Source organism: Peromyscus californicus, unplaced genomic scaffold, assembly GCF_007827085.1.
Source record: "Peromyscus californicus insignis strain IS unplaced genomic scaffold, ASM782708v3 Scaffold_6__1_contigs__length_162567912, whole genome shotgun sequence".
NCBI classification, from domain to species: domain Eukaryota; kingdom Metazoa; phylum Chordata; class Mammalia; order Rodentia; family Cricetidae; genus Peromyscus; species Peromyscus californicus.
Genome location: NW_026294584.1, coordinates 71581420 through 71608179, shown reverse-complemented (window position 1 = coordinate 71608179; position 26760 = coordinate 71581420). Strand labels below are relative to the sequence as shown.

The following is a 26760-nucleotide window of genomic DNA, read 5'->3' as shown; positions in this document are numbered from 1 at the left end:
TCCAGGCCTCCCTCACAGCAGCTCTGACACAGGGCTTTCATTTTTGGTTTTCTGCTGTGACTTGACAGAGAAACACCTGCCTCCCCCCGCTGACTCCCCCACAACCTGATTTTTTTTTTTTTTTTTTTTTTGTGGCATGTCAACATTTGAGGCAGGAAGATAAAGGAGTAAAAAGTAGACCTGGGATGATAGGGGCCAAAGGACTAAAGAAAAGCCTCCAAGCAGAGCACTCTCCTGTTCTTCTTTTTGTAGATGCTTTGAGGGCAGCTCGCCTCTAAACCCTCAGCATTCATCCTTTGCAGCAGTAGTTAGCATTTGCAAACACGTGTCACAGCCACTCCGCTGGTTTTATGGGACGCGAGTCATCCTCCCGCCAACTACACATTGTAGATCATGGTGCTGGCGCTCATTTTACAGGTGTGGAAAGTGAAGCCCACATTGCTTAGGCATCTCACCTAAAGTCACCTAGCTGGGGACAAGCAGAGCCTGGGCTTGTGTGGAGAGCTGAGTACAGGTATTTGTCACTCACCCATGGCTGACTGTGGCTGTAGGCCTGCCGAACAAAAGCCCAGCCTGACTGTGGGCGTCAGCACTTGCCACACTCTCCCCTCAATTACAGCCGTCGTTCACATTTATCGTGTCTGAGTGCTCCAGGGGCGTTAGCTATGTCACTCTATGTCCTGACAGTTGAGAACAATGCATCTGGAGGTAGCCCCTCATGAAAAGGCTACTCTGCAGACAACGGCTGTTCCCAAGAGCACTCTCAGAGAAGGGCCAGAACATGTGAGGGAACCTATGTCAGATCTTAGACGACAGGAAGGCCGTGTCCCCATGTATCTTCCTCCAGATGCTTGACTTCGGCTCCCAGTGACACCCTCATAAGTTAGTCTAGCCTCCCAAGACTAACCTCCTCACAGTGTCCTGAGGAGGAGTCCGGCAATGTCTGTACTTGTGTGAAGGACTGAGCCAACGAGGAAGGGGCAGGAGTTGTTTGGTTCCCTTACTGTGTTTGGGGGATAGACCATGCAGATCAATAGATGCTGCCAACTGCAGAGAAAGACACCAGCGTTTGGGGCACGTGTAAATCCCAAAGAGGAAAAGGGGACCAACCTTTCTTTATAGGAGAGTGGGACCTTTGGGGCCAGAGGCGTTCTAGAATGTTGTCAGGGATGTGGAAGACAGAGGCTTCATGCTCTTGGGTCTACTCGGCAACCTTGGTGCGTTTCTGCTCACTGGTTTCTCCGTTCCCTCCAGATACAGCCTGAGAATGCCCCAGTAGTCCTCTGGCTTCAGGGCGGGCCTGGAGGTTCATCCATGTTTGGACTCTTTGTAGAACATGGGCCTTATGTTATCACAAGCAACTTGACTGGTAAGTGATGCTCTGACTACTTTAGCCATGGGCCTTCTCCCAGCCAGTATCTACTCTAAAACAAATTTAGAATAAACACAGAATCACTGGGAGTTGCTTAATAGTTCCAGATTAGAGAAACACAACTTGGTGGCAACTTCTGTCCAGAAGGAGGAGCCCCAGGGTGAGTGTCCTGCCTGGCTTACTTTCTCCTGCAAATGTGGGTGAAAGGGTCTAAGCTGTTTTCTGCAAGCCGGCTGCTGACTCAAGCATTCTTGGCTTACAAAAACAGTTGGTATTTATTACTGTTTGGGTGAGCCCTCTTGCACGGGCCTAATGGTGGAATTATATCCCTCATTATCCCTGGGGATAGAATGCTTTATGAGTCCATCACTTAACTGAGCCGATGCCTTGAGAGCAAGATGCTGTGGGTGAGGCTGAGGTGGAGGAAGGGCTGGAGAAAGAACCTCTGACTGTGTCAGAGCGGACTCCATCTCTGTCTCACTGGGGAGGCCGTTCGCTTTCCCTGGGTCAGCATTCAGAGTGTGAATTTGTTTGTGATTCACTGTAAAAGCTTTTGGGCCAGCATTGGTGGGGTTGATGTTTTCTTCAGCACTGGGGAGGAGGAAAAGGATCCGAGAGCCTGGGTGGAGGGTGGAGGAGCCCTTTACAGGATAGGACAGACAGGCGTTTTCACGTCAGTTCTCGTGACGTTTCGTTGTCACGGCTGCATTCTTAGCTATAGATACTGCTACGGTGGGCAAAAGTACAGAAGAGAAGAAAAGGGGCGATGGGCACTGCCCTTCCAGAGTACACCCTCTACCCTGCACCCAGGCTCTCGGATCCTTTTCCTCCTCCCCAGTGCTGAAGAAAACATCAACCCCATCAAAGCTGGCACAACACAGTGAATCACAAACAAATTCACACTCTGAATGCTGACCCAGGGAAAGTGAACGACCTCCCCAGTGAGACAGAGATGGAGTCCGCCCTGATACAGTCAGAGGTTCTCGACTGTGGCACAAGGGCAGAGGGGATACCCGGGATGGTGAGATGAAGCAGGTGTGCTGGGGTCCGGAGCACCTGCCTGGGATGTTTTATTAAAACTCAACCCTTTCTTCTGTTTTGACAGTTCTTGCCAGAGACTTCACTTGGACCACTACCCTTTCCATGCTTTACATTGACAATCCGGTGAGAACCAGGGGACAGCGGGAAGCATCAGTGCTGGCATCATGCCCCTTTTCCTTTTACTACGCACAGTCATGGCCGCATGGTGACAGTTTGGTCAACAGCAGGCCACATACACAATGATGCTCCTGTAAGGCTATTAAGAAGCTGAGATGCTCCTGTTAATTGTGTTTTCCTCTACCTCTTCAATCATCACACATGTGTAGATCCACAAATACCTGCCCCTGTGCTCGAGTTTCCTGCCGTATCCAGTAGAATAACATGTTACTGTGTGCATGCCTGCAGCAGGTGATGGACTATGCCTTCTAGGTTTGTGTGAGTCCTCACTGTGGCTTACAAGAACAAATGCTTTAGTTGTCCTCGACATTACGAAATATATTGCTGTACATTTTCTAAAATATAGATACACTTTTTTCCTTTTTAGATTAGAATTTAATTTATAGAGTGAGCAGCCAGGCATGGTGGAGCACACCTATAATCCCAGTATTTGGAGGCTGGGGCTGTAGGATAGTGAGTTCAAGACCAGCCTAAGCTACATCACAAGCTCCAGGCTAGCCTAGTCTACATTGTGGGACCCTTCCCATCTCAAACAGCATTGAATGCCACCCCTTGGATAAGGGGTGGGTAGCCTTTCACTGACCGTGTGGGTTTCCTGATTCATGGCTTGTTGCTTGATAATGGATTCCCCGTCTTTCATGTAGACTTCTAGATACAAAGAACCAAACTTGGTGTACTTCCCTTTCCAAGGGAAGCAGAATGCCTCAGTGATACATGGAGTGATACAGAGATCTGGAGTCAGAGGCGTGGTTTTTAGAAGCAGTGAGGTCATCTCCCAGTGTGGGGTCTAGTTGAATGTCCCCAGGGAACTTGCGTCTTCATGCTTATCTTCATTTCCTCCCCACTCAGGTGGGCACAGGGTTCAGCTTCACTGATGATCTCCGGGGATATGCCAACAGTGAGAGCGATATAGCCCAAAATTTGTACAGGTATGTCATGCATCTATGGCCATAAGGAAAGTCTCCCAATGGTAGAATCACTACCAATCGGTCCTCATTTGCCCAACTTCTAAAACTTTGCAGAACATTCTGCATGAGTATGTGGGCACATACACAGTTTCTTCTGCTCTTTCTTATCTTGTCATTGATTATTGTTTGAATGACCAGCAGACAAAGTAAACAGAGCTAAATTATAAACGTAAGTTTTATAGCAGTATCCTACAAGACACAATAGAGACTCAACACACATTTTCAACCAAAGATTCCTTTTCAAGCCGTCCACCTGGATGGCTTAGAAGTTTCCAGTTGTCTCTAAGGTTCTATTTAACTTTGTGCTTGCCAGGAGATAACGTCTTTTCCAGGCATTTGTCTTCTTTCCCATAATTGCTCCTTCTGTGACTCTAGATGTATAGTTCACTCTGGAGCTTTGTCATGACTTTTCCAGACTGAAAATGGTCTTTCTCCTTCTCCTTCATCTTACAAAATTTGTCTTTCACTTTAAAAAAAAATGAAGGAAGGAATGTAAAGTTGTGATCTTGGTTAAAGTATATACACATAAATTTTCTTGCATTCTTTACATCTATTTTTAGTACTTTTTAAAAACTAAGTTGACCTTTCTAATTTGGTCAAATTTTTCCAGGCTATAAATTGTTAGTAGAAAACAAGTCTGGGGCTGGAGAGACCGCTCAGTGGTTAAGAGCTCTGACTGCTCTTCCGGAGGTCCTGAGTTCAATTCCCGGCAACCATATGGTGGCTTACATCTGTAATGAGATCTGGTACCCTCTTCTGGCCTGCAAGGATACATGCAGACAGAATACTGTATACGTAATAAATAAATAAATCTTTAAAAAACAAACAAACAAACAAACAAACAAACAAACCAAGTCTGAATTCTTTCAGAGCTCCTGAGCACCCTTGGATGCCTCATGAGAATCTACTAGAAGACTCCTAATGGCCGGTCTGACCTGCCCACTGGCTCTGCTAACTACCCAGTGAGCAAACCCGGCCCCTAGCACAACTCCAAGGGGAAAGCATATCTGGTCTGGTCAGGACAGAAGCCTCCCTTCTTTTCTGGGGCAGATCAGGCAGGGGGCTGAGGGACCAAGCTTTTGCTGGCTTCCTGGTCTTTATTTTCTGCCAAGGACATCTCTTTCTTTCCCTCTGCTGTCCCAGAAAAGAATTTGGCTGTTCTCTAATTTCTCACATAAAATCCCTCAAGATTTTTAACACTTGTGTTCAGTTTCCAGCAGGGATACCTGGGTCCTGGTACCTTTGTACCTGGGCACAGTGGTTCCCTCGGACATATTAGCTGATCCTCCCAGAGGGACCTCCCCCCTCTACTGTCTTTCTCCCTGCACAGGCATGACTGTGGTGCCTGTCCTCAGAAGCAGACTCAGGTGCCTCCCACCACCACTTACACTATTGTGTTTTCCTTCAGGTCAGACACCTACCCTCAGCCCTTACTACAACCATCTTCTGGCTCCATTGTTTAACTAGCAAACACGCCCCCGAGGGTGGAGGCTCTCTATTAAAAAAACGTGTTCACTCTTTGCAAGCCAGAGCTTTGCAAAGCACCCCACCCCCTAAGCCGGAAACAAGGATGCTTCTTCCAGCTTGCTGTTGACCCTCTGTGTGGATGTTTACTGCTGACATGTGGTCCGTCTCCTCTTGCATGACATGGAAAGAGGACGTATTTCAAAGCAGCCGTTGTTTATAGCTGTTTCAGTTCCCTTTGCTTCAGGCTCTTAGAACTGGAAAATAGCTAATCAGGAGTAGTGCAGAAAACTGATTTCAGCTGTTTCCTTTACAGTTTACACTATTCGTTTCCTTTTGTGACTGCATTCTTCTCTCCAGCTTGCCAGATGGGTGTTTGCAATAAGAAGGTTGCTTTGGAACCAGTAAATGGGCTACCGGGGCTTTAAAGAACCGATCTTTCTTCTCCCTTTGAAAGCCCCACCCCCACCCCAGTCACGTCCCACCCCTGAAGATGGAGTTCTATTTTTCTGTGAACAGTGCCTGGCCTGGAAGGAATGGCCTCCTAAAGAGCCATTTAGCATTCGCGTTTCTGCTGGCTTTCTTTGTGTGCAGAGAGAAACTTTTTCACTCACGTGCAGACACACACTGTAACGCATGCTGCTGAGCCAAGGCGGCTCCCAGCTTAGAAAAATGTGAATGAGATGTAGTCAGCTTCCTCATTGTGACGTGGATTTCTTGTCTGGTGCTGCTGTCCTCTGGTCTCCCTCAATCGCTGGCAGACACAACCCCTGGGCTCCTAGAGCTCATGGCCTGGTAGAGCTCCTGAAGTTACCTTCTTGGAGATGAATGGAGATGGCACAAAGCTGCTCTCCCCTCCTGACAGCCTGGTAGTCAAAAGTGAGGAAGAGGAAGAGGCCAAGGCAAATCACACCCTGTCAAAAAGTGACATACTTCTTTCCCCTCCTCCTCAAGTTTCTGTCCCAATAGCCCATCATGCTGTGAATCCACCTGTGGATTAATCTATTCCTAAAGTCAGAGCCCTTGTGAGCCAGGTACCTCCCCAAAGTCCCATCTCGGTGCCTTGGGGCTAAGCCTTCAACATTGGAGCTCTGGCAAACCTTTCAGATTCAAACCATTAGTGTGCAGCTCCTGCCCTGAGTCTTGAGCCTGCTAAACGTCTCTTGAGTTCCTATTGCTTCTACTCAAGCAGAACTGACTGGATTCTCTTACGGCCACTGGCTCTGTTGCATATTATTCCATCACCTTCTCTGCCCTACTGGCACCAGAGGACCTTTCAAAAAGGCATCTGAGGAGCAGTGTTCTCCCAGCCACTCCTTCTTTCAATAATGTATCATTCTGTGACCAAATAGCCTTTCTCTAAAATTCTGTTTATCAGGGATATCTAATAGAGTCATCCGATGATATAAGATTTCTGTGCCAGGTAGCATTCATACCTAAATAAATCACACACACACACACACACACACACACACACACACACACACACACACATTTATTTATCACACACACCAACATTATGCTAAGCTTTGAAATACATGCAGACATGAATCCTGATTTTATTTTAAGCAGAACCTCGCTGTGTCATCGGAATAGTGCTTAGTTTAAGGACAGTCAAATGGGCAAGGAGTGTGTGTGGTTCTGGGTACTGAACTTATCATTTTCATAATTTACTGTTGTGTAAGAACCACTTACCAAAGACTCTGAAAAAACAGGCAGTCCATGGAAAGACCTGAACTGTGAGATTCAAAGAGTAATAACTTCTTTCAGCAAGCTTTCGCTTTAGAAACCTCAGCTACGCTGGTGCTCTCCAGACAGAAGTAACATGGGAGAGTATCTCCTTTAATTTAGGTTGCCAGATACAGCACAAAATGCTCAGTTAAACTGGAAAGTCAGATAAACAATGAATATTTCTTTATATATAAGTATCTTTCAAAAGTGGAGAGTATTAAAAAAAGACAGCCAACACAGACCTGTGGCTTACACACACACACACACACACACACACACACACACACACACGAGAATATTCTAGACAATATTTGGACATACTTGTACTAAAGCATTATTTATTATTTATCTGAACTTGAATTTTAATTGGACACCTTGAATTTTTTATTTGTTAAACCTATCAGCCCTAACAGCGCCCCATCAAATACCAAGGAAGAAAGATGTAAGTTAGAGCAGGGGACTTGAAATTGACTGTAGTAAATGAGTCCAACCAGCAGGAAGAGGGAAGGGAAGTGGATTTTAGCCTGAAGGTTCCTGAGGGGAGGGTGGAGAATGAACTCCTATTTTTACCCTTGTTCTAAAGCCAGTTCGCTGCCAGCCCTAACGTGGAAACTATCACAATGCAGTCTCCCAAATTTAGTTGCCCAAAGTCACTATAAATAACAAATAGAGAACACACCAAAACACCCCAGCAGTGCTTCACAGTCGATTTTTATAGAGCCTTTGAAAATTAGGTCTAGCAGGGATCACGGTGGTCATAGCTTTTCTCTCTGTAACCTTTGAACTCTCTCCCACTCCTGGCTTTTCAGAGCCTCCTTGCCTTTCATCTTCCCTGGAGGGGTCATAGCTTTTAGTCCTTCAGCTGGAAGCTGGGACCAAAGCCCTGCCTGACTTCTCAGGCCTTGCAGTCCAGGTCAAGACATTCCTAGAGTGCCTGAGTTCCATTTTTCATGGTTTTTTTTTTTTGTTTTGTTTTTTGTTGTTTTTGTTTTTTTTTTTTTTTTGTCTCCTTTTTGGGAAGACTTTGGTCAAGACATTTAAAAGTCAGCCAGTCTTTTCTTCCTTATTGCAAAACACCCCCCATCAGCTTGTTTTTAAGCTATTTCAGCATAGCTCACTCAAGTGGCCATGGGATTCTGGTTGCTTTTCTTCCCTCCACCCCTCCTTCTCTTCTTTTTTCACAGCTTTGGGGTTCTTATTAAAACACTGACGTTCTGGGAGCTCCTTTAGAAAGAGTCCGGGTTCCCCACCATGGTTTGTTGATAAGAAGCTAAACTTTCTATTTTTTTCCCACAAATCTGGCCTAATGGCTAAACAATATGTGGAAGCTGGCATCGTGGACACAAGGACCCCTCGGCAGTTAGATGACCCAGAGTAGCAATCCCAGGTTTAGAACTTGACATTGTTGATGTCCCGTGTCTAGACTTCTTAGGATGGCAATGGCAATATCAGCCTCCCTATTTGTTTTGCCTAGCCACCCATGTAGAATGCAGTATTACCTGCTGGGGGGGCGGGGACTAAAACCATACACCAGAGGAGTGCACAGCCCAGTGCCAGCTCCTTCCAAGCAGGGCATATGCCCCCAGCTGGTGAGGCACGGTAGCCAAGCCCCTGCCTTACTTTTCCACTCAATCTCGATGTCCTTTCTCCCACAGTGCACTGATTCAGTTTTTCAAGTTGTTCCCTGAGTATGCGAAGAATTTGTTTTATGTCACTGGGGAGGTGAGTTGACAACTTATTTTCTTGTGTGCCTCCAATATTACAAAGACCGGACTATATGATGACAGTTACAGCAAATATATTCATGTGTGTATGTGTGTGTGTGTGTGTGTGTGTGTGTGTGTGTGTGTGTGTGTGTGTATTAGTGTTGATCCAGTCCACCATCACAATTTCCCAAGTATCCCCCAAGTATCCTCGGTAACAATGTTTTGATGCAGGGATCAGTGAAGGTTCACATATTGGGATGGGTGAAGCAGCTTACCATGTCCCAGTCTTCTTACCCTTTTTGTTATTGTCACTCATATCAATGATTTTAAGGGAGGGGCCAGGTGCCTCTAGTACATTCCATATTGGGAACATGTTTTATTCTCTCCTCAGTGTTCAGATTCAGTGAAGATTCCACCTGGATAAGCCTGTGTGCTTCCTAGGCATTCCACCAGGAACCACACCATGGCAGTTTGCCCCTGGGGTGATGTTGTGTGATATTTTGTGTTCTGACAAATAAAGCTAACCTGAAAGATCAGAAAAGCAGGGCAGCAGCCACTAGAGGCTTCTTACCTCTACAAATCCTCATACCAAATTGGGGGGGGGGGTAAGATCCTGTCTCCACCCACCTTATATCCCTGTCTCCACCTCTTGATTATGCTGGGATTAAAGGCATGAGCCTCCCAAACGCTGGGATACAAGGCATGAGATTGCCCAGTGCTGGAATCAAAGGCTTGAGCCTCCCAAGTGCTTGGATTAAAGGTGTGTGCTACCACTGCCTGGCATTTATGTTTAATCTAGTGGCTTGTTCTGTTCTCTTATCTTCAGGCAAATTTTATTAGGGTACACAACATATTGCCACATTTGCCTCTGAAGCACCCTGTGCATGCCTTTCCCGGGTCCTGGAATCAGTCATTTTTCTAGGGACTCTGGCTCATTCCAATGGAGAGCGGCACTGAAAAGCCAAGACTGGAGCACTAAGTGTACTGCTCCTTGTTGGGAGGATGGCCGCTCTTTTGGACCTTGGGACTGTGGCTGAGTCCTGTAACTCTGATTCCCAGCACAGGCTTCTCCAATGCTTTCCTCCACGGATGTCTGTGTGCACCTTCTCCCACATGGAGGAGCAAGTTTTCCAGCAGCACTGCGTTCTCCTCCTCTGTGCAATCCCACTTTGTACCCTGCATGACTTTAGAATGACTCTGTCTTCACCATAGCTGACAAAAGGCTTCCACGTTTCTTTCACCAGGATGTAGTCTCCCACTCTCTGCTGCTCTGTCTCTGGAGCTTTTCTCTTGTCTCTCAGTTCATTCTCAGGCAAGTGTTTTTCATATTAAACAGCCCGTGCATTCCACGCTGGTGCATATCTAACGAACCAGGCAAGTCTCTCCATGCTCCTGAATCTCCGAGGGTTTCTTTAGGTCCCATCCATAACTTGGGCTAGAGGGATAGAATAAAGAACAGTGACCAAGGCCTACTCTGTTGCTCTGGGGGAGGAAGGATCATGCTGGGGCGGTCATTCTCTGAGCAATAAGGCTTAACGGTGGAATGAGTGATCATCACAGAGAGGTCAAGGGATGGTGCCAGAGGAAGGCCAGAAAGGATGACAGGCAAGTGGTCCACAGATGTGCTTATGAAGGGACTGAAAGAGAGGAACAGGCTAAATTCCTGGGGAACAGCAAGCATGGAGCCAGGAATTTGAGCCTGTCTTCTCTTTCTAAGTGGTCAGAGAGACCGGTTTAGCAATCAATACTAAGTTTGGTTTTATTAATACTCAGTTCCTCAGTGTCAAATCACATTTACTTTCTCCATCAGTAATATTTCCCGCCGTCCTTTACCTTTTGAGCATTTTGAGAGGCAAGTTGGAAAAGGAGCAGAAGGTGACACCCCTGTCATTTTCCGAGTTCCCCTGGAAGTCACACATTTTCCCCTTCCGGCAGGAGACTGGTCTGCTCAGTGTGTAATTCCTTGTCTAACAAATAATGTGGCGATGTTGCTAACCATGATGCTCAGCAAAGCTGCCAAGTACTGGAGGAAATTTTTGACTGGTCTCTTTTATTTGTGCCTTGTGGTTTTATGCATATCATCTCCAAATGTGTGTGGGAAAAGAAAAAAAAATTGTATTCTCTGCTGCCAGGATGAATACTCTTAGAGAAACCTGTGCCTTCCGTGATAAAGGAAGATGAGCAGGAGGGCAAGAAGGGCTTGGGGGCAGAAAGGCAGTAACCATGTGCCCTTAGCTTCAGAAGAGCACAGTGGTCTGCCCATGGGTGTCCAACTTTCTGGCACTGTGACACTATTCCATTTCCAAAGTTCAAAGTTCACAGTTGAGAACTAAGCAACTGGCCTACAGGAAAAAAACAAAAAAATGAAACCTCACATGTTAAAGATGTTTGTGATTCTGCATTTGGCTACATGCAGCCCTAAGTCTACAAGATGGGCATGCCTGCTCTAGAAGTCACATTCCTTTGTAGAAAGAAGAATGCTAAGTAGCAATGCCCTCTTCTCCGGTCTCACATGTTCTGCTTTGTTTGTCTTCTAAGACCACAAGGGAGAATAGAGTTCTGGGTTGATAATTGGAGAGCTGGAACAGAGTAGAGGAGTTCTGGGTTGATAATTGAAGAGCTGGGTCTCAATGGATGGTTCCAGGCAAGTCATTAACCTCTCTGAGTCTTTGTTTTTGCCAGTAGCGGAGGTTGGTTAGTTTTGAAATCAGTTCCCATGGCTGTTTTGCTGTATTTATTACAAGTTCAGTGGCAGACACTCAGATTCACTCTCACAGCATCTCCATGTTCCTTCGGTTTGGACATAATACCAACCCTCCCTGCCTCTCTCCAACCCTTCACCAAACTGTTACAGGAAAGCCCTTCCTGTTCTGAATGTTCATTTGTTCTTCTCAGGGAGTCACAAGAAATAATACCACCGAATTGCAGACTCAATCTTGGAAAATAATGGATAAACTCAAGAAATGTTTTTTTCTGCTTTTCAGCGGACATACATGTGGTAGAGCACCCTTACATTTGTGTGCCGGGAATGAAAGCAGCCTGCGCAAAGGGGGCTGTGGTGGCTGTTCTGAGCCAGGGCATTGGTCTAAGAGAGTCTGGAAATGCTAATAGTACCTACTACATAGTACTATTTGACTGTTTAATTATATAATCCTCCTTAGATATGTCAAATAGTGACTGACTGCAGTGAGCATCCGGCACATGATGCCTCCGTTAGGGCTCAAAGCATATGGCCCAAGGCGTATAGAGCAGGCCAGAAGAGTTCACAGCAGCTCGGCTTGCTCACTCGAGGTCTATAGCATTGCCTGTTCTATTCTGTTGAGTCTTTTTGGCTGTGTGTGTGTGTGTGTGTGTGTGTGTGTGTGTGTGTGTGTGTGTGTCCCCGGAGATCTAACCCAAGGCTTTGAGCATGATAAACCAGTCCTATCCCACTGTGCTCCATTCCAAGTCAAATGCATTTTTAAAAAGCATTTGCTTTACCTAAAAGATGAAGGAGCCTTGAAGCTGATATTAGAAGTTGGAATGATTTGCTTTATACACATCAGCATGTGTGAGGACCCACCCACATCCCACTGGCAGGGCACACCAGGGAGAGCGGTGTAGGTCCACTGTGGGTGTGAAGGACAAGGGAGAAGCCTCTTCTCTCTTTCTTCTCTTCATCTATGCCCAGAACACCAACTGGAATTAATTTTCTCTAAAGAGAGACAAATGTGTCTGTAAATCACCCTCCTTGAGGCAGGAAAAAAAATATACTTCAAAAAGAAACAAGCTGCGTTTAATTCCCATGATTAACTTTCTTTCTAAGTGTTAGTCTCCCCGAGCCAGTAACAATTAGTGAGAAAGCTCTTGTTCTAGAGGCATCTCTGCACTGTAGAGCTCTTTGCAGCTTCCACAGAGTGGGCCTGAAGTCAAAGAAGACAGCTCTACCTGGAAGACAGGCAGGTGGCAGGGTGAAAAGGGATTGGCCATTGTTGGAGCATGGGGCTGTACGTCCCAGTACGGGCAACCACTCAAATCTGTCCGTGGTTTTAGAAATGAGGATGCTTCCCAAATGGCAAGGCATATGCTTAAAACTGGGCATCTCTTCCCCATAGCAGAAAAGGGTTGTGGTCGTAGACGAACTGGGGACCAAATACAGGCATGAACCTTGCATCTACTTACATGTTAGTTAATCAGTCCAACGGAGGTACTTTATCTTCATCTACATGAAAAAAAATCCTATTGGGAGCATGTTGTCATCATTATAATCCGATGGGCTGAGGGAGCAGCCCGGCACACGAGAGCCATGCTTGTATCATTTTTTTTCTCATGCAGTGTTAAGCGCTTGCTAAATGTATGATACAGGGTGGCTTCATGAGAGGCTGCTATTAGTCACAATAAATGGATCAGTGGTATTTCTCCTCGGCTACTTTCCATCTCTCTGCCCTCATCCCTCTCTCCTGCCCAGATCCCTGGAAACTCTCCCACCTCTCATCCTCTCTCTGCTCAGTCTCCCACGCTCACTCGGTCTTCTCTCCTGGGCAATCTCATGCTCAGGTTTATTTCTCCACTCTTCTTCCCTACCCAGCCACACAGTCTGGTTCTCCTTCTCCATTCTGACTTACCAGTTCACAGCTCAATAAAAAGATGAGATTAATTCCACCCAGTGTATTTTCCTCTTAACATAGCTGTGGTGGTATTGTGTTCCCCAAAATATTGTGCACCCTAATAAACTTACCTGGGGTCAGAGACAGAACAGCCACAATATTAAACATAGAGGATAGGCCGTGGTAGCACACGCCTTTAATCCTAGCATTCCAGAGGCAGAAATCCATCTGTTCAAGGATACAGCCAAGCATGGTGACTCACGCCTTTAATCCCAGAAAGTGAGCCTTTAATCCCAGGGAGTGGGGCAGAAAGCAGAAAGATATATAAAGCGTGAGGACCAGAAACTAGAAGTATTTGGCTGGTTAAGCATTCAGGCTTTTGAGCAGCAGTTCAGCTGAGATTCATTCTGGATGAGGACTCAGAGGCATCCAGTCTGAGGAAACAGGATCAGCTGAGGAATTGGCGAGATGAGGTTAGCTGTGGCTTGTTCTGCTTCTCTGATCTTCCAGAATTCACCCCAATATCTGGCCTCAGTTTGATTTTATTAATAAGACTTGTTAAGATTCATGCTACACATAGCTATGTTTGAATTAAGAAAAGTGCCGACCCATGGAAGGATATTTCTAATAGTCAACTCACAAGCACTGACAGGCAAGTGATGGAGTGACGTGTAAGGTGAAGTGGGAGAACCATGCTAGCTGCAGGCCAAGAATCATTCTGTGTCGGCCTCCAACAGCCTTGTTACTCCAGCCTTGGAGTCATGGAACTGGGGGGCCAGAAGACAGGCTGAAGGACATCACGTTCAGGTGTTTGATCAGTGATCTTGCATAAGAACATTTGCTCACACTGGAACACACAGCGGCCATGAGCCCTTGCTGAGTGCTGTCCAATGCATTGTTTCACTTAATCCCAACAGCCTCCTTAAAATTATCCCAGTCTTAATGTGACTGAGACTTAGGCTAAGTACGCTTTCCTGAGGTCACCTAGCCAGAGAGGGGGAAAGCCAAAACTGGAATCTAATGATGAGACTCTAGGGCAAAAAATTGAAATGCTGACATCAATTGTGGGCTATATAGCCTTGCATGGGGAGATGCTCTCTGGAAACCAAATTGTCTCCAGGAACTCTCTCCTCCGTCTTCTCCTGGAAGGGAGTCTGACACCCCCACTCTTATTTCCTGCATCTGTCTAGGGTTATAACTCTACAAGTGGGAAGAGGTTCCCCAGCTCTACGGATGTCTGTCTTTCTGGCCAAGACCTAGTTTTAATCACAAAGCCTTGGCTTTGATCATAAAGTTTTATAGAGCAAATGGAAGTTTCAAGTGATATAAGGGCTGGAAGTCCTTGGAATGCAATTATTTCTCGGCCATGGAACTTGCTGAATTTTATTAGATAGCATTCAAGCTGGTTTAACTCTTCAGTCCATGACAAACGTCTATTTTCAATTACATCCATCTGCACTTGCCAATATTTTCTTTTAGAATTGAAAACGGATTTGTGACTGTTTAATGAGTTTAATATTATAAAAATGAAGGTTTAAGCTGTAACCCAAAGAACTGAACGAGGGCATATGGAAATGTTTACAAGTTGGGCCTCTGGCTTTCAGAGAATATATCCAAATCAAATCAGTACATATTTACTGATTCTCAAGTTGCATGGAGAAGAATGTGAGTACATAGACAGAAGTCATAAGCTTTGTCTAAAGTGAACTATCTTGGTGGATCATACAGTACAGTCTAGACACAACATTGGGACCTAGTTAGAGATGTCCAGGGTGGGGACAGGCAATTCTAAGGTAAATCACTTAAGCAGCTTCAACTTTCTAAATTTTATCTACAGAGCACAAAGGCCTTGGTTCGTGCCTGTGGCCCGGCTTGCTCATACTCATTATTTACGAGTCAAATTAACTGGAGTCTCCATTTCAAACAAAGGAGTTTATTCATCTACTTCGGTCAGCTGGCAGCAAGCTGGCTTTCCCAGTCAGCTTTGAGGTGAGAATAGGATGAGGAGAGGATGCATCTCGTGTCGTTGTACCTGTCCCTGACGGGCAATGTTTTCAAAGACACATCCTCAGTATTAAAGCTGAATTATCCATCATTTAGAAGTCAGCATATCCCTTTGTGTGGGTTGGTGTGACTGGAAGCTGGCGGCAGGTCAAAATGTTCTTGCTCCGTGTCTATGCCTGTAGCTCCTGCAGCTTTCTTTGCAAGCTCATATTCAAAAGAAATGGATGGCTGATAATATCATGCTCTTGTTAAAAAGCTCCCCTTTTAATTGCAGCGGTATGGTCTCAAAGTTAGATGACGCATGGTCTAGAAATGTCTAGGAAGTTGTGGAGATTACCACAACACTACTGATATGCTGGCCTTCCTTGCTCATTTTCCAAACTGACCATTTGAAGTCACACTTCTCTCTGCAGAGAAAATAGTGGTGCTGAGTGTCTTAGTTAGGGTTTTGATTGCTGTGAAGACACCATGACCACACAACTCTTCTAAAGGAAAACATTTCCTTATGGTGGCTTGATTACAGTTCAAAGGTTCAGTCCCTTATTAATATGGTGGGAAGCAGGCAGAATGCAGATAGACATGGTGTTGGAGAAGGGGCTAACCAGCAGGCAACAAGACGTGGTCTGAGACACTGTATGTGGCTTTAGTACATATGAGACCTCAAAGCCCACTTCTACAGTGCCATATTTCTTTCAAACAGGCCACACCCACTTCAACAAAGCCACACCTAATAGTGCCACTCCCTTTAGGGGCCAGGGCCATTTTCTTTCAAACCACCACATTGAGCGAAAGTGAAAACCCCCCAACCCCAAGGCTAGATGAAGTCAGGGTTGCATCGGTCCCATTTTGATTGGGCTATTCCATTAGATTTAGGTTTTTGTTGATTGATTTATTGAGTTGCCATTTTTGTGGCTTTCTTTGCGTTTTCAGTGTGTATGTAGAACTCTGTTCATGGTATTGAAGATTTCCTTCTCTTTTAGTCTATTCCCCTAAGTGCGGGCGGCTGCTCCAAAGCCCGAGCCTGGGAAGAGCTTTGCCCTGGGGCATGTGTAACTCTTTCTAGACATGCAGCTACCATTGCTCCCTTCTGGAGACACAGAGTTCCCTCAGCTCAGCCGTGAATTCTTCAAAGGGGTGGGCATCTTGGCCAGCTGAGTGACTGGGGAGATGGGTGCTCAGGATGACCCTCAGGGGAATCAATTCACTACTGCTGAGGTCGCAAATTCCATGGCCTTTTCTGCCAGGTAGAAATGAGGACTGTGCCCAACTCTGAATGAAGGATCTATGTTCAGGGCAGCTGTCTCTCTTTGAAACGCCATTGCTTATCATCACTGATAAAGCTATGAATGTTTTACCCCCAAATTTATGCCTAGAAACAAGGCAACGAGTGAGTATAATTGCACTGGTATTTTTTTGTTTTTATTTTTTAAAGCTGTACTTCACAAGTGTGGGTGAATGTGTTGTAAACACTAGAATCCATGGGTGCATGCAGCATTTATATAAAAGGGTGTTGTTTCCAGCGTAATGTTACTGTCTGCCCCACCCCCTCTTTGAAGGAGCTAACTGAAGCTTGGTTTTAGCCATGAAATCTTTTCCCTTCCCTTTAAAGTACCTGGATGGCAGGGACACAGGGAGTCAGCTGTGATGCTGTCGAAACATATAAGAAGGGAGAGATTCAGACGGAATACACAATTAAGTTGACTCTCATTGGACGTTTACACATCTGGGTAATTAGGCGAGCACTACATCCTCTGCAGACTGTTTTACAAGTACAGTAAGCTCTTGATGTGATTTCCATGAAGCTGTACCCAACACCATGTGAGTATTCACAGGGATGGCAGACCAAGAGTCAAAACTACATTCAGCTATGATCTTAAGACCCTTATCTCATGGGCAAAATAAAAGACTGAGAGCTGAACTCTGCCACGCTTCTGATACAGGAGAAGAATCCGAGCTTTATTGCTTCTTTGAGCTTCAGCAGATGAAGCAAATGGAAACAAACACAGCCCAAAGTCCCCGGTTCTTCTTGCTGGAGGTGACTGGGATTACAGTCACCATGGGGAAAGTGAGTTAAACACACACAGTGTTGGGATTGGCAGCTTGCAGCACCTTAAATATCAGCGAAGAATCCCAAGGTGAGACTGGGATCCAGATGTGTTGATTACTAACCTCTCCTGAGCTGCTGTGTGGGACGTGTATGCTTATCTGGCTGAGTTCCTTGTTCAAAGGTCACTGCCAAATGCTAATACAATGTGTCTGTTCCCACAGGCAGCACTTTTCCCTTTCCCTGTTAGAATGGCTTTGATGTTGCTCTGAGCTTTTATAAGGCTCATGTTGAATCCGGGGGTGGAAGGTTACTATTAATTTGCAGACTTCAGGGGCTTTGTTGGCCTGCTGGTGGTCACACTGAGGAGCACCATTGGGAGGTCAGGGAAGGCTCGGGACTGGAATTCTGGTTGTGGTCATTACTGTCCTCATTAAGGGAATAATTCAGAACCAAAGGAGCAAGTGTTCTTATGTTTAGGTCTAAAGTAATGACATAGGCAACCATAGTCGGATTCTAAGGCAGACACTCCCCCCAAACATGAAGTTTTACTCTTTTTAAGATATATACAGAAGGAGTGGGAGGTAAAACAAAAAATACTTGATTTGTTAACCTGTTGTCTTCCAAAGTGTTTGTGATAGTCAGTGCATAGTTTCGCAGAGAAATAAATGATTCCAGAATAAGAAGTCTGCTTTTGAAAACAAAGAAATACATCCCAGCAAGGAATGTAAAAATAATGGAAATTTCGCTATAACATGTTGATTCCCCATAAAATAATCCTGTAATTGTCTACTGTGTGACAGCCTGAGTCACTCAGCCAATGGAATGATTAATGAACAAGACAATGAAGAATTTGTCACACTGACACAAAGCAAGGAAGTGTGTGATAGTCATTAGAAACAAAGAATGAGATAAACATCCTCACCGCTAGGATAGCAGATGTGGGATGAATATTGAAGAATAAAGTGGTTATAGAATTATCCATCTCGTTGTCCTGTTTGTCATGAGTGATCTGCTTAGTAAGAATGGGGTAGATAAAAACAGGTCCCAGCATGGGACCCGAGAGCTACAGGACACTCTGTGACCACTGACTGAATGTGATTTGCTAGAGAAAGTGAGTGCTGTGGAAGCAGCCATGCCTGGGGAGAACTCCAGCTATGCATTCCATTAACATGCACAGACCTCATTTCACTGTTGCTAAATGTAAGAAAATGAAGTTTATTGTACATGGGCTCGTATTAGGATGAGTGGAATGGCTTGGTTCATGGACAAAGCTCCAATTCTGGAATGGGTATTACAATGCAGGGTCCTTTTTCATTTCTTCAGGTTTTTTTTTTTTTTTTTTTTTGGTTTTTCGAGACAGGGTTTCTCTGTGTAGCTTTGCACCTTTCCTGGAACTCACTTGGTAGCCCAGGCTGGCCTCAAACTCACAGAGATCCGCCTGGCTCTGCCTCCCTAGTGCTGGGATTAAAGGCGTGCGCCACCACCGCCCGGCCCTTTTGCATTTCTTACCTAGTATGTCTCACATGCAGTGACTGGGAGGAAGAGTCCACACACTGGATGTTTTAGGCTAAGTTTACCACCACTGACTACACAGCCATGTAAAGGACGTGGCCTTCTATCTCAGAAAGGATACATTTCATTTACCAAATGTAACAAGAAGACAACTCAGGAGACACTATCACTCAGTACAAACATTTCTGTACCAATTTCTTTGGAGAAAAATAATTAGAGGTAATATGAGATCAGTCACTCATGTGTCAAGTGTGTTTGTGTGGGCCTGGTTTGCCCTGATCATTATGCACATCATGGGACTATAGTTCATGAATCATATGTTTGCTTTGGTGGGTGGGAGACAGGATTTCCATGATGTTCTTTAGAAGTAACTATGACCCTTCTAAGGACATTTTTGTGTTTTATTCCTTTTTGTGTCTCCCGAAATATCTAGCACAATGACCTTGACCCAGAAGCCCCTGTTGACTGAAGTCTGGGTGACATATTTACCGGGAAAGTCATTGCTCAGGAAAATGTATTATCTTACAGACATTTGATAAATCTTCTTCACTTATTTCCACTAGCAAGATCATATCGCACAGTTATGCAGCAAACCAAACTTCAGACATATAATCCCATCTTTATATTGCCACAAGGAAACTAAAACAGATTCCTAAGAATGAATGCTGGAGGTGTTTTGATTCACTGCTTTACCTAAGTAACTGCTCTTGCACAAGAGGGCTGGCTGTGCAAACAAGATCTCAGATAAGTTATGTGAATTACCTGCTTTTATCAGCTTGAAGGGAGTTGGAACTTTTGGAGTAGATCAGACCACATGTGACTCTTACCACTTAACCTCTCCAAGTTCTGTGTCTTAGCTTGAAGGGAGGACAGTGGTGTTTGCAACCTGTGACTGGGATTATGATATAGATCAATTAGAGCAGCCACATGTTCCAAGCCTATGAAGAGCCTTGGGAATGTCATAGAAGGTCTGTGGACTCACAGATACCCATCTAAGGCCTCTAGTTGACCTGTGCATTGCCCTTTTCCAAATGCACATGGACTCATTAGTTTCACAGCTATTTATTGGACACTAACAGCATCAGGCAGCGTGAACAAAAATAAGCACAGTAGATGCTATGTCTACATTCAGGCATCTTCGAGGATGGGGGCAAACAGGATGATGTAAGCTGATGAGTAGGTAAGCATTTGTTGAGGAAGTGTGAGGATTAAGTGAGAAAGCAAAGGATGTAAAACAAGAAAACAGGACTATTACATTTTTGGTTAGAGGCCAGAGAAGACATTGCTCAGGTGGCCTCACTTAAAGGAATGAGGGAATGAACCACACAGATATGTGGGAGAGAGCATTCCAGGTGGAAAGAGATATGAGCACAAAGGCCCTGGTGCACATGGGGAACATTCTGGCCCCCAGTGGGGCTGTAAAGGATTGAGTAAGAAGGGAGCATGGGCTGAGGCTGGGGAAAGGAGTAGCTCACATTAGACTTTATGTCTTAAATACAGCCTGCTGCTTTGATTCTGGTACACAGCCACAGAAAGATTTAAGCAGAGGGATGGCATGGGCTGGCTTGTGCTTTAACTGTACCACTGTCTAGAAAATAAAGTGGCTGGGCCTAAGGGCCAAAGAAGACCAACCTGGAAGCTGCTGCAGTCACCCAGGCTGCAGATAGTGTGATGGCGACCTGGAGGAGGGCAAGGAACCAGACATGGAAGAAGACACTGTATTCCAGGTGCATTTGATAGGCTAGATAGGATTGACAAGCCTCGTTGTGAACTTTAAGGGGTACAAGAGAAAGAAACACAAAAAAATGATGATACTGAGATTTTTGGCCGGCACATTCAGAACAAAGTTCACATGAATCGCAAGGGAGGTTACCGGAAGACTCTGGGATTGAGGGCTTCATTCTGAGCATATGGAGTTTCCAGTTGGATTAAACAACTGGACAAGCCATGAAGGCAACTCTTGGTGGAATTAATCAAAACTCTGTTTCCAAATACTACCGAGCAGGCCAGTGAGAGGGCTCAGCAGGAAAAAAGTGCTTCCAGCCAGGTCTGATGACCTAAGGTTCATCTCTGGAACCCATGTGGTGGAAGGAAAGACTTGACTCTGACCCACCCCCCTAATAAATAAAATGTATGTAATAAAAAAAATAAAGCTGTATAACTGAACCAATAATAGCACTTGCTGAAATAGTTTGAAAGTGGAAGTACTGTGTTGTTAGAAGAAAAATGGCCCATAAAATAATTTGCCTGGAAAAAGGATCCTGTGCTAGAAAAAGCTGGAACACACAGATAAGTTCAAAGAAAATCTGTGACCAATATTATCGGGTTGGCCCCTTCTCCTATTCCTTTAATACACACTGATTTTAAATTTTGCATCATTATGCAGATTTTTAAGTCTTAGGTTTAGACTTGAGGTTTTTTTTTTTTCTTTCTTTTAGTAAAAGTTGGAATAGAAGACTGTGGGAAGAGACACCCAGCAGGTGATAGAATTGTGTGTCCAGTGCTCTAGGTCATTCATTTTGTGTTGAAGGACATTAGAATGTTCCATGATAACATGGTATTTATGTGTTTTCCATGTCACTTGGGGCCATATGGTGTGAGAACAGAGGTAAGAGTAAAGCTCTTTGTTACTGTAGAATTTTCAAAGTGAGCCGAAGGTATGGATGGAAATAATTATTGTTAATTAGCTTCAGCACATGCAGCTGTGTGTGGATCAATTTGGGACTGTCATTTCAACATCTGTCCTTCTCAGTCTTATGCAGGGAAGTATGTGCCGGCCATAGCACACTATATCCACTCCCTCAACCCCGTGAGAGAGTTCAAGATCCGCCTGGAAGGAATTGCCATTGGAGATGCATACTCTGATCCCGAATCGGTTGGTGACCCGCCTTTTCTTTCTCGGTCTGTCCCTTACAGAGACTAATTCCTTTGAATTGGATGAACACCACTTTTACCTCAGAGGCCTAACTTGCTAAAAGGCAATGTTAACTTAGCTCCAATCTAATTCTTAACTAAACCTTTCAGTGTGTCAACTTACCGTTCAAGCCTCATTGGTTGCCGATGCCAGATTGTACATCTGTGTGTGTTGTGCTGTATGTGTGACTTTTCTGTTGTATATGTCTCTGTGTATAATTGCCCTCCTTGACTAATTCCAGCAAACATTAATAGGCCATTGCAAAGTGTTTCTTCTCGAGGCACAGGGTGTCCTGACCTCTTCTCTCTGGTGTTCATGCCTGTCTCTTCTGTCCCCAGATTATAGGAGGGTATGCAACATTCCTGTACCAAATTGGCTTGTTGGATGAGCAGCAGCAAAAGCACTTCCAGAAGCAGTGCAACAAGTGCATAAAATACATCAAAGATCAGCACTGGCTGGAGGCCTTTGAAGTGAGTTCTGGGGCCCCCAGGCTGCCCTACAGCAATTAAAACCATCTGAGGAGAGGCGGGGTCAGGAGGCACACCATGCTGTTCCAGCGTTGGGGATGGTATCTATCCCCTCCTCTGTCTAAGATCAGGAGGAGGGAGGAGTGGGCATGAAGAAAAGCATTGCCTACGTTTCTCTGAATTCACTTTGGCTGTTTTCAACCCGAGATCATCCTGGCATGCTTATCTGTGTCTTTCATGAGCTGTTCTGATTTCCTTAAATGCTGTGTGGGATCTGAAGGGGTCCTGTAGCATATGGAAATCAGAAGCAAGGCAACCTGGGAAGTGGATGCCTGAGCTTCAACAGATGCTTGGAAACATTTAGAAGGGTTATGTCCACAAGCAGGGCTCCAGCTGGAGAAGTGACCTGGTGTGTAACCAAAGTCCCATGCTTTCAAGTGTCAGGATCAAAGACTACAAAATGTAGTGTAATGGGAAAGATCTTCCAACAGAAATAGTGTGTGTGTGTGTGTGTGTGTGTGTGTGTGTGTGTGTGTGTGTGTGTGTGAATATTATTACCCAGTTAACCTAACAATTGAACAAAATGATGATATGATTTGAGGCTTCACCAGCTTGTTTTTCTTTGGATTTGGGTTATTTAAGGTGTGCGGTTATACTTAACACTTTGATACAGGAACTTGCATGTTTCAGCCAATGCAAAAGCAGAGTAAGCAATCTTCCTTCCGTGATTTTGCTACACATCTATAGAGCCATCCTGCCTGACATGCTGGTAGACGAGACAAGGGCTGGACTCCGAGGACCGACCTCAGTATGCTTGCTATTAGACTCATATTCCATGTACCTAAAGTCATTGTGACCATTCAGACCAAGGCTTGATGTTAATAGAATTTCAGGTGCATCAAATGTGCCAGTTATGACCCAAACAGCAGACATGCAAACCTGGGGAGAAAAGGGGCAGCTTTACAGTGATGCTCATTTTATGAGTAGGGTTGCAGGACATTAATGGGACCCCTCATGGAGGTGGCTTGGTTTGCTATGGAGTCTGGGAACAGCAAGTTGTGCAGATGGCTTGAGAAAGGGAAGTCCCAGCCCTAGGCAGAATGCTGACAGACTCCTTTCTGTGTCAGGGTACCAGATGTGGCTGCAAAACATGGAGTCAGATGCCTTGTGCAGATGTAAACACGAAGGAATCGGGATTGTCTTGTGAGCATGTAAGATCATACATGCTTTCATGGACATTAATAGTATCTTCCAGACAGGCTTTGGGTTTTAGGCTGCCTGCTATGCTAGAGATAGGGAAAAGAGGAAAGCTTGAGAATTGAGAATTACTACCAAGCTTTATGTGATGTGAGACTAATTTGCAAAAGAGAGACATTTGCTATGGGCTTGAAGGAGCTCACAGAGATTGTTAAGCAGTGTCAAGACCAGCTGAGAGACCTGAAAGAAGGAGGTAAAATGATGTCCGTGGCACATGATGTGACAGCTCTGACACTTACAGGCTGGGAAAACTATTGAAAAGTATGAGTATTTTGTGCAGTTGGAGACAATGAGGCTCTGGCCCAGGAGTCTCTCCTAAACCAAATTCAGTAGAAACTTAAAAGACCTCCATTGTCATTCCTTGAAGGTATGAGATGTCTCTTCAATCACTGATCCAAGATCTTGAGATGGATCAAAGCCTCTGAGTTTTCAAAGGAAACAGACAAAGCAGTGTTTAGTACATTAGCCAAAGATGCTAAGACATTGTACAGTTCAAAAGGACACAGATATCCAAATCTCAAGTCCAACAGACTCAGCCTGTTTGATGTTCTGACTCTTATTTTTAAATTTTACTTATTTTATTTTATGTGTGAGTATTTGCCCGCATGTATATATGTGTACCAATGCATTTCTGATGCCCCTCGAGGACAGAGCAAGGCATCACATCCTTGGAACTGGATTTACAGTTGGTTGTGAGCCAATAAGTATGTGCTGGCAACTGAACATGGGTCCTCTGCAAGAACAGCAAGTGCTCTTCATGGCTGGGCCTCCTCCTCCTGACCCAGGGTTCTGATTTTTTAAGATGGATCAATTAGTAAAAGAGCAGTAACAGCTGGTGAGAACATGGGAGACAGGTGATGCCATCCCTGCACATGCACTGGTGGGGATGCTGGGCACAGAAGAGAGTCATGAGTCATAGAAGGATACCTGTAGATTGTGGGAGGCCTAGGGCTGGGATGGGTTGGCCTGACTCCTAGCCCAGTGTTTCTCCCTTCTGCAGTAGTTCTTGGGTATTCCATAAAACTCCTTGGGCATCCTCACAATTCTCCAAGAGTAAAATGGCTGATCTCTGGTCCCTCCTCTCTCCTTCCTGATGATGCTCTGAATCACAGAACATTCTCTGTGAAACAAGTTTTGATTAGAAAGTAGATTTCAAAAGATTGAATAAACTAGCTGCATTACTTGTTAGACGGCAAGTGATTTTGTTTCTTGGTGAAAGCAAACCTACTATTTTGCTTTTTTCATTTAAAAATTAGCATGTATGCACACATGTATGTGCATGTGCATAAATACTAGCACAGATGTGTGCTTACCTATGCACCTGTGGAGGACAGAAGTTGATGTCAGATGTGTTCTTCACTCCACTTTGCTTTTTGAGGCAGGGTCTCTCACTTGCCTGAGAACCCAGGAATCTCCCTCTTTCCATCTCTAAAACTCAGATATTATTAGTGAGCACCAATACTCCATGGTTTAGACATGGGTACTGAGAATTGAACTTGGGTCCTCATGCTTATAGGGCAAGAACCTTATCAATGAACCTCTCACCCTAACCCCAACAAACTGACTCTTTAAAGGTTTAATCTAGTCAGGCGGCGGTGGCCCACGCCTTTAATCTCAGCACTCGGGAGGCAGAGCCAGGCAGACCTCTGTGAGTTCGAGGTCAGCCTGGTATACAGAGTGAGATCCAGGATAGGCACCAAAGCTACATGGAGAAACCCTGTCTCAAGAAACCGGAAAAAAAAAAAAAAAAAAAAAAGGTTTAACCTACATTCTCATTGGTGTTGAGGATGGCTTCTAAAGATGAGTTCCACAAATGATGTGCACATTCAGTGCAACTTCTACCCTAGAGTGGGCAAATTAAAGGAAGACACCTGCTCTGGGCTATGAACCTGTGGATTCATTGTTTAACACGCAGGTATCTCCACAGTGTGAAGGTTGGAGTATGGGTATTTCTCCAGATGTAGCCTGGAGCAGAATCCCTGGTTTGCCTAGCTCACTTTGGATGGTTTCTTACCCTTCTCCTTCTTCATCCAGACCCCTCATCTCTATACAGCCAGATGTGGGGCCACTGCACAGCCAGAGGTGTTGAGGACAGGGAGGGTGCCGGCTGAAGTCGTGGAGGGGCTAGAGTCTCACTCATGCCTTTATCAGCGGGTGCCCTGGCAAGTTACTGCACTTCTGGGCATCCTAATTTCCTCACCCAACACTAGGACAATGCTATTTTATCTTATAATAAACTTAACTCATCCTTGATGGTTTTCAGAATGGGTTGCGTTCATGTCATACCGTCCTTTCAGAGGACCCTCTTAAAATACATCGGCAGCAGCAGCAGCAACAGCAGCAGAAAGAGAAGACACACCTTCACCTCCTCCTCTCTTCTTCCTGCTTTAACGCAGGCCTGACACTCTCCTAACATGCGACACACACACACACACACACACACACACACACACACACACACACACCCGCATCTCTCCGGTTGACCCATAGGTGGGGCAGCTATCTCCCTCTTTCCTCACGGCGGCTTCCAGAACACTTTTCTCTTCCCCCTAAAGCACTGAGCATTTTATTTCACAGCCTCAGAGGGCGCCACCAAGCACTGTTTAGGCCAGTTGTTTATGCCCTGGTCTCTCTTCACATTCTCTGGCTGGTTTGGCTCACCATCACTCCCAATATAATTCCTGGTAACTGTAGTATCCGTCAGGGGGATGTTTTAATACTCAATTCTTGTGTTCTTTAGCAGTCTTGTTCTCCCCTTTAGTTACTTATTCCTGCTACAAAACAAAACAAAAACCAGAAAAGCAACCAAGTAAATAAACAACTGAAGAGCTGCCAGAGCCATCACCCACAATCTGAAGCTGAAATATCTTGATTCAGTTGCCACATCTTATCCCCCCAGCCCACGTATGTTCATGAACCAGCTGAAGCCATTGTCCAGCTCAGATGCCTCTCAGCCCATTGAATCACCACCTCTTCGTGAGCCCTAAGCCCTGAGTCTTCATTTCTCTGAGTACCCAACCTAAACCCAGGTCCATTCACACATTCCAGCCACTGAGCTCTGCTAACGCTTCCTCCAACCTCTTTGGCTAAGCCGAAACCCTGGCTGATGCTCCTTCTTTGTTCCCTCCATGCTGGCCCTTGTTCAGCAGCCCATGGCTGGAGAAAAGCCAACAGCCATGGCAAATGTCACCTTACCCAGTGGTGATGAAACCTGGAGTCTATAGATACCTGCCACCAGCTCTAAGACCCTGAATCTCAGCCCACATTCCATGCCCTCTCTGCTCATGCTGTGGGTGAGTGTTCCAGGGACCCTGTGAAGGCAACCCCTCTCACTAGGCAAACTCCCAAGTTGAAGCATCTGGTTTTATTGTCTTCTGCCTAGAATAGTCTTCCCCTGGTTGTCTATGTTCCTGGTTTTCTCCCAGCCAATGAGTCATAACTCAATTGCCATCTTCTAAGTGAAACTTTGCTTTTCAGTGCCCCCTACCTGTAGGCACACACACCCATAACGCCT

General features: G+C 45.2%; 1 protein-coding gene across 1 annotated transcript in view; it reads left to right on the top strand.

Annotated features, from left to right (window-relative positions):
* Nucleotides 1–26760, top strand: part of Cpvl (carboxypeptidase vitellogenic like) — a 170896-nt gene that overhangs the window by 87689 nt on the left and 56447 nt on the right. The window contains exons 4-9 of the mRNA XM_052721512.1: nucleotides 1255–1369; nucleotides 2478–2536; nucleotides 3440–3519; nucleotides 8409–8475; nucleotides 21361–21483; nucleotides 21861–21992. Of these exons, the coding sequence (XP_052577472.1) occupies nucleotides 1255–1369; nucleotides 2478–2536; nucleotides 3440–3519; nucleotides 8409–8475; nucleotides 21361–21483; nucleotides 21861–21992 (576 nt within the window). The remainder of the gene's footprint in view (nucleotides 1–1254; nucleotides 1370–2477; nucleotides 2537–3439; nucleotides 3520–8408; nucleotides 8476–21360; nucleotides 21484–21860; nucleotides 21993–26760) is intronic.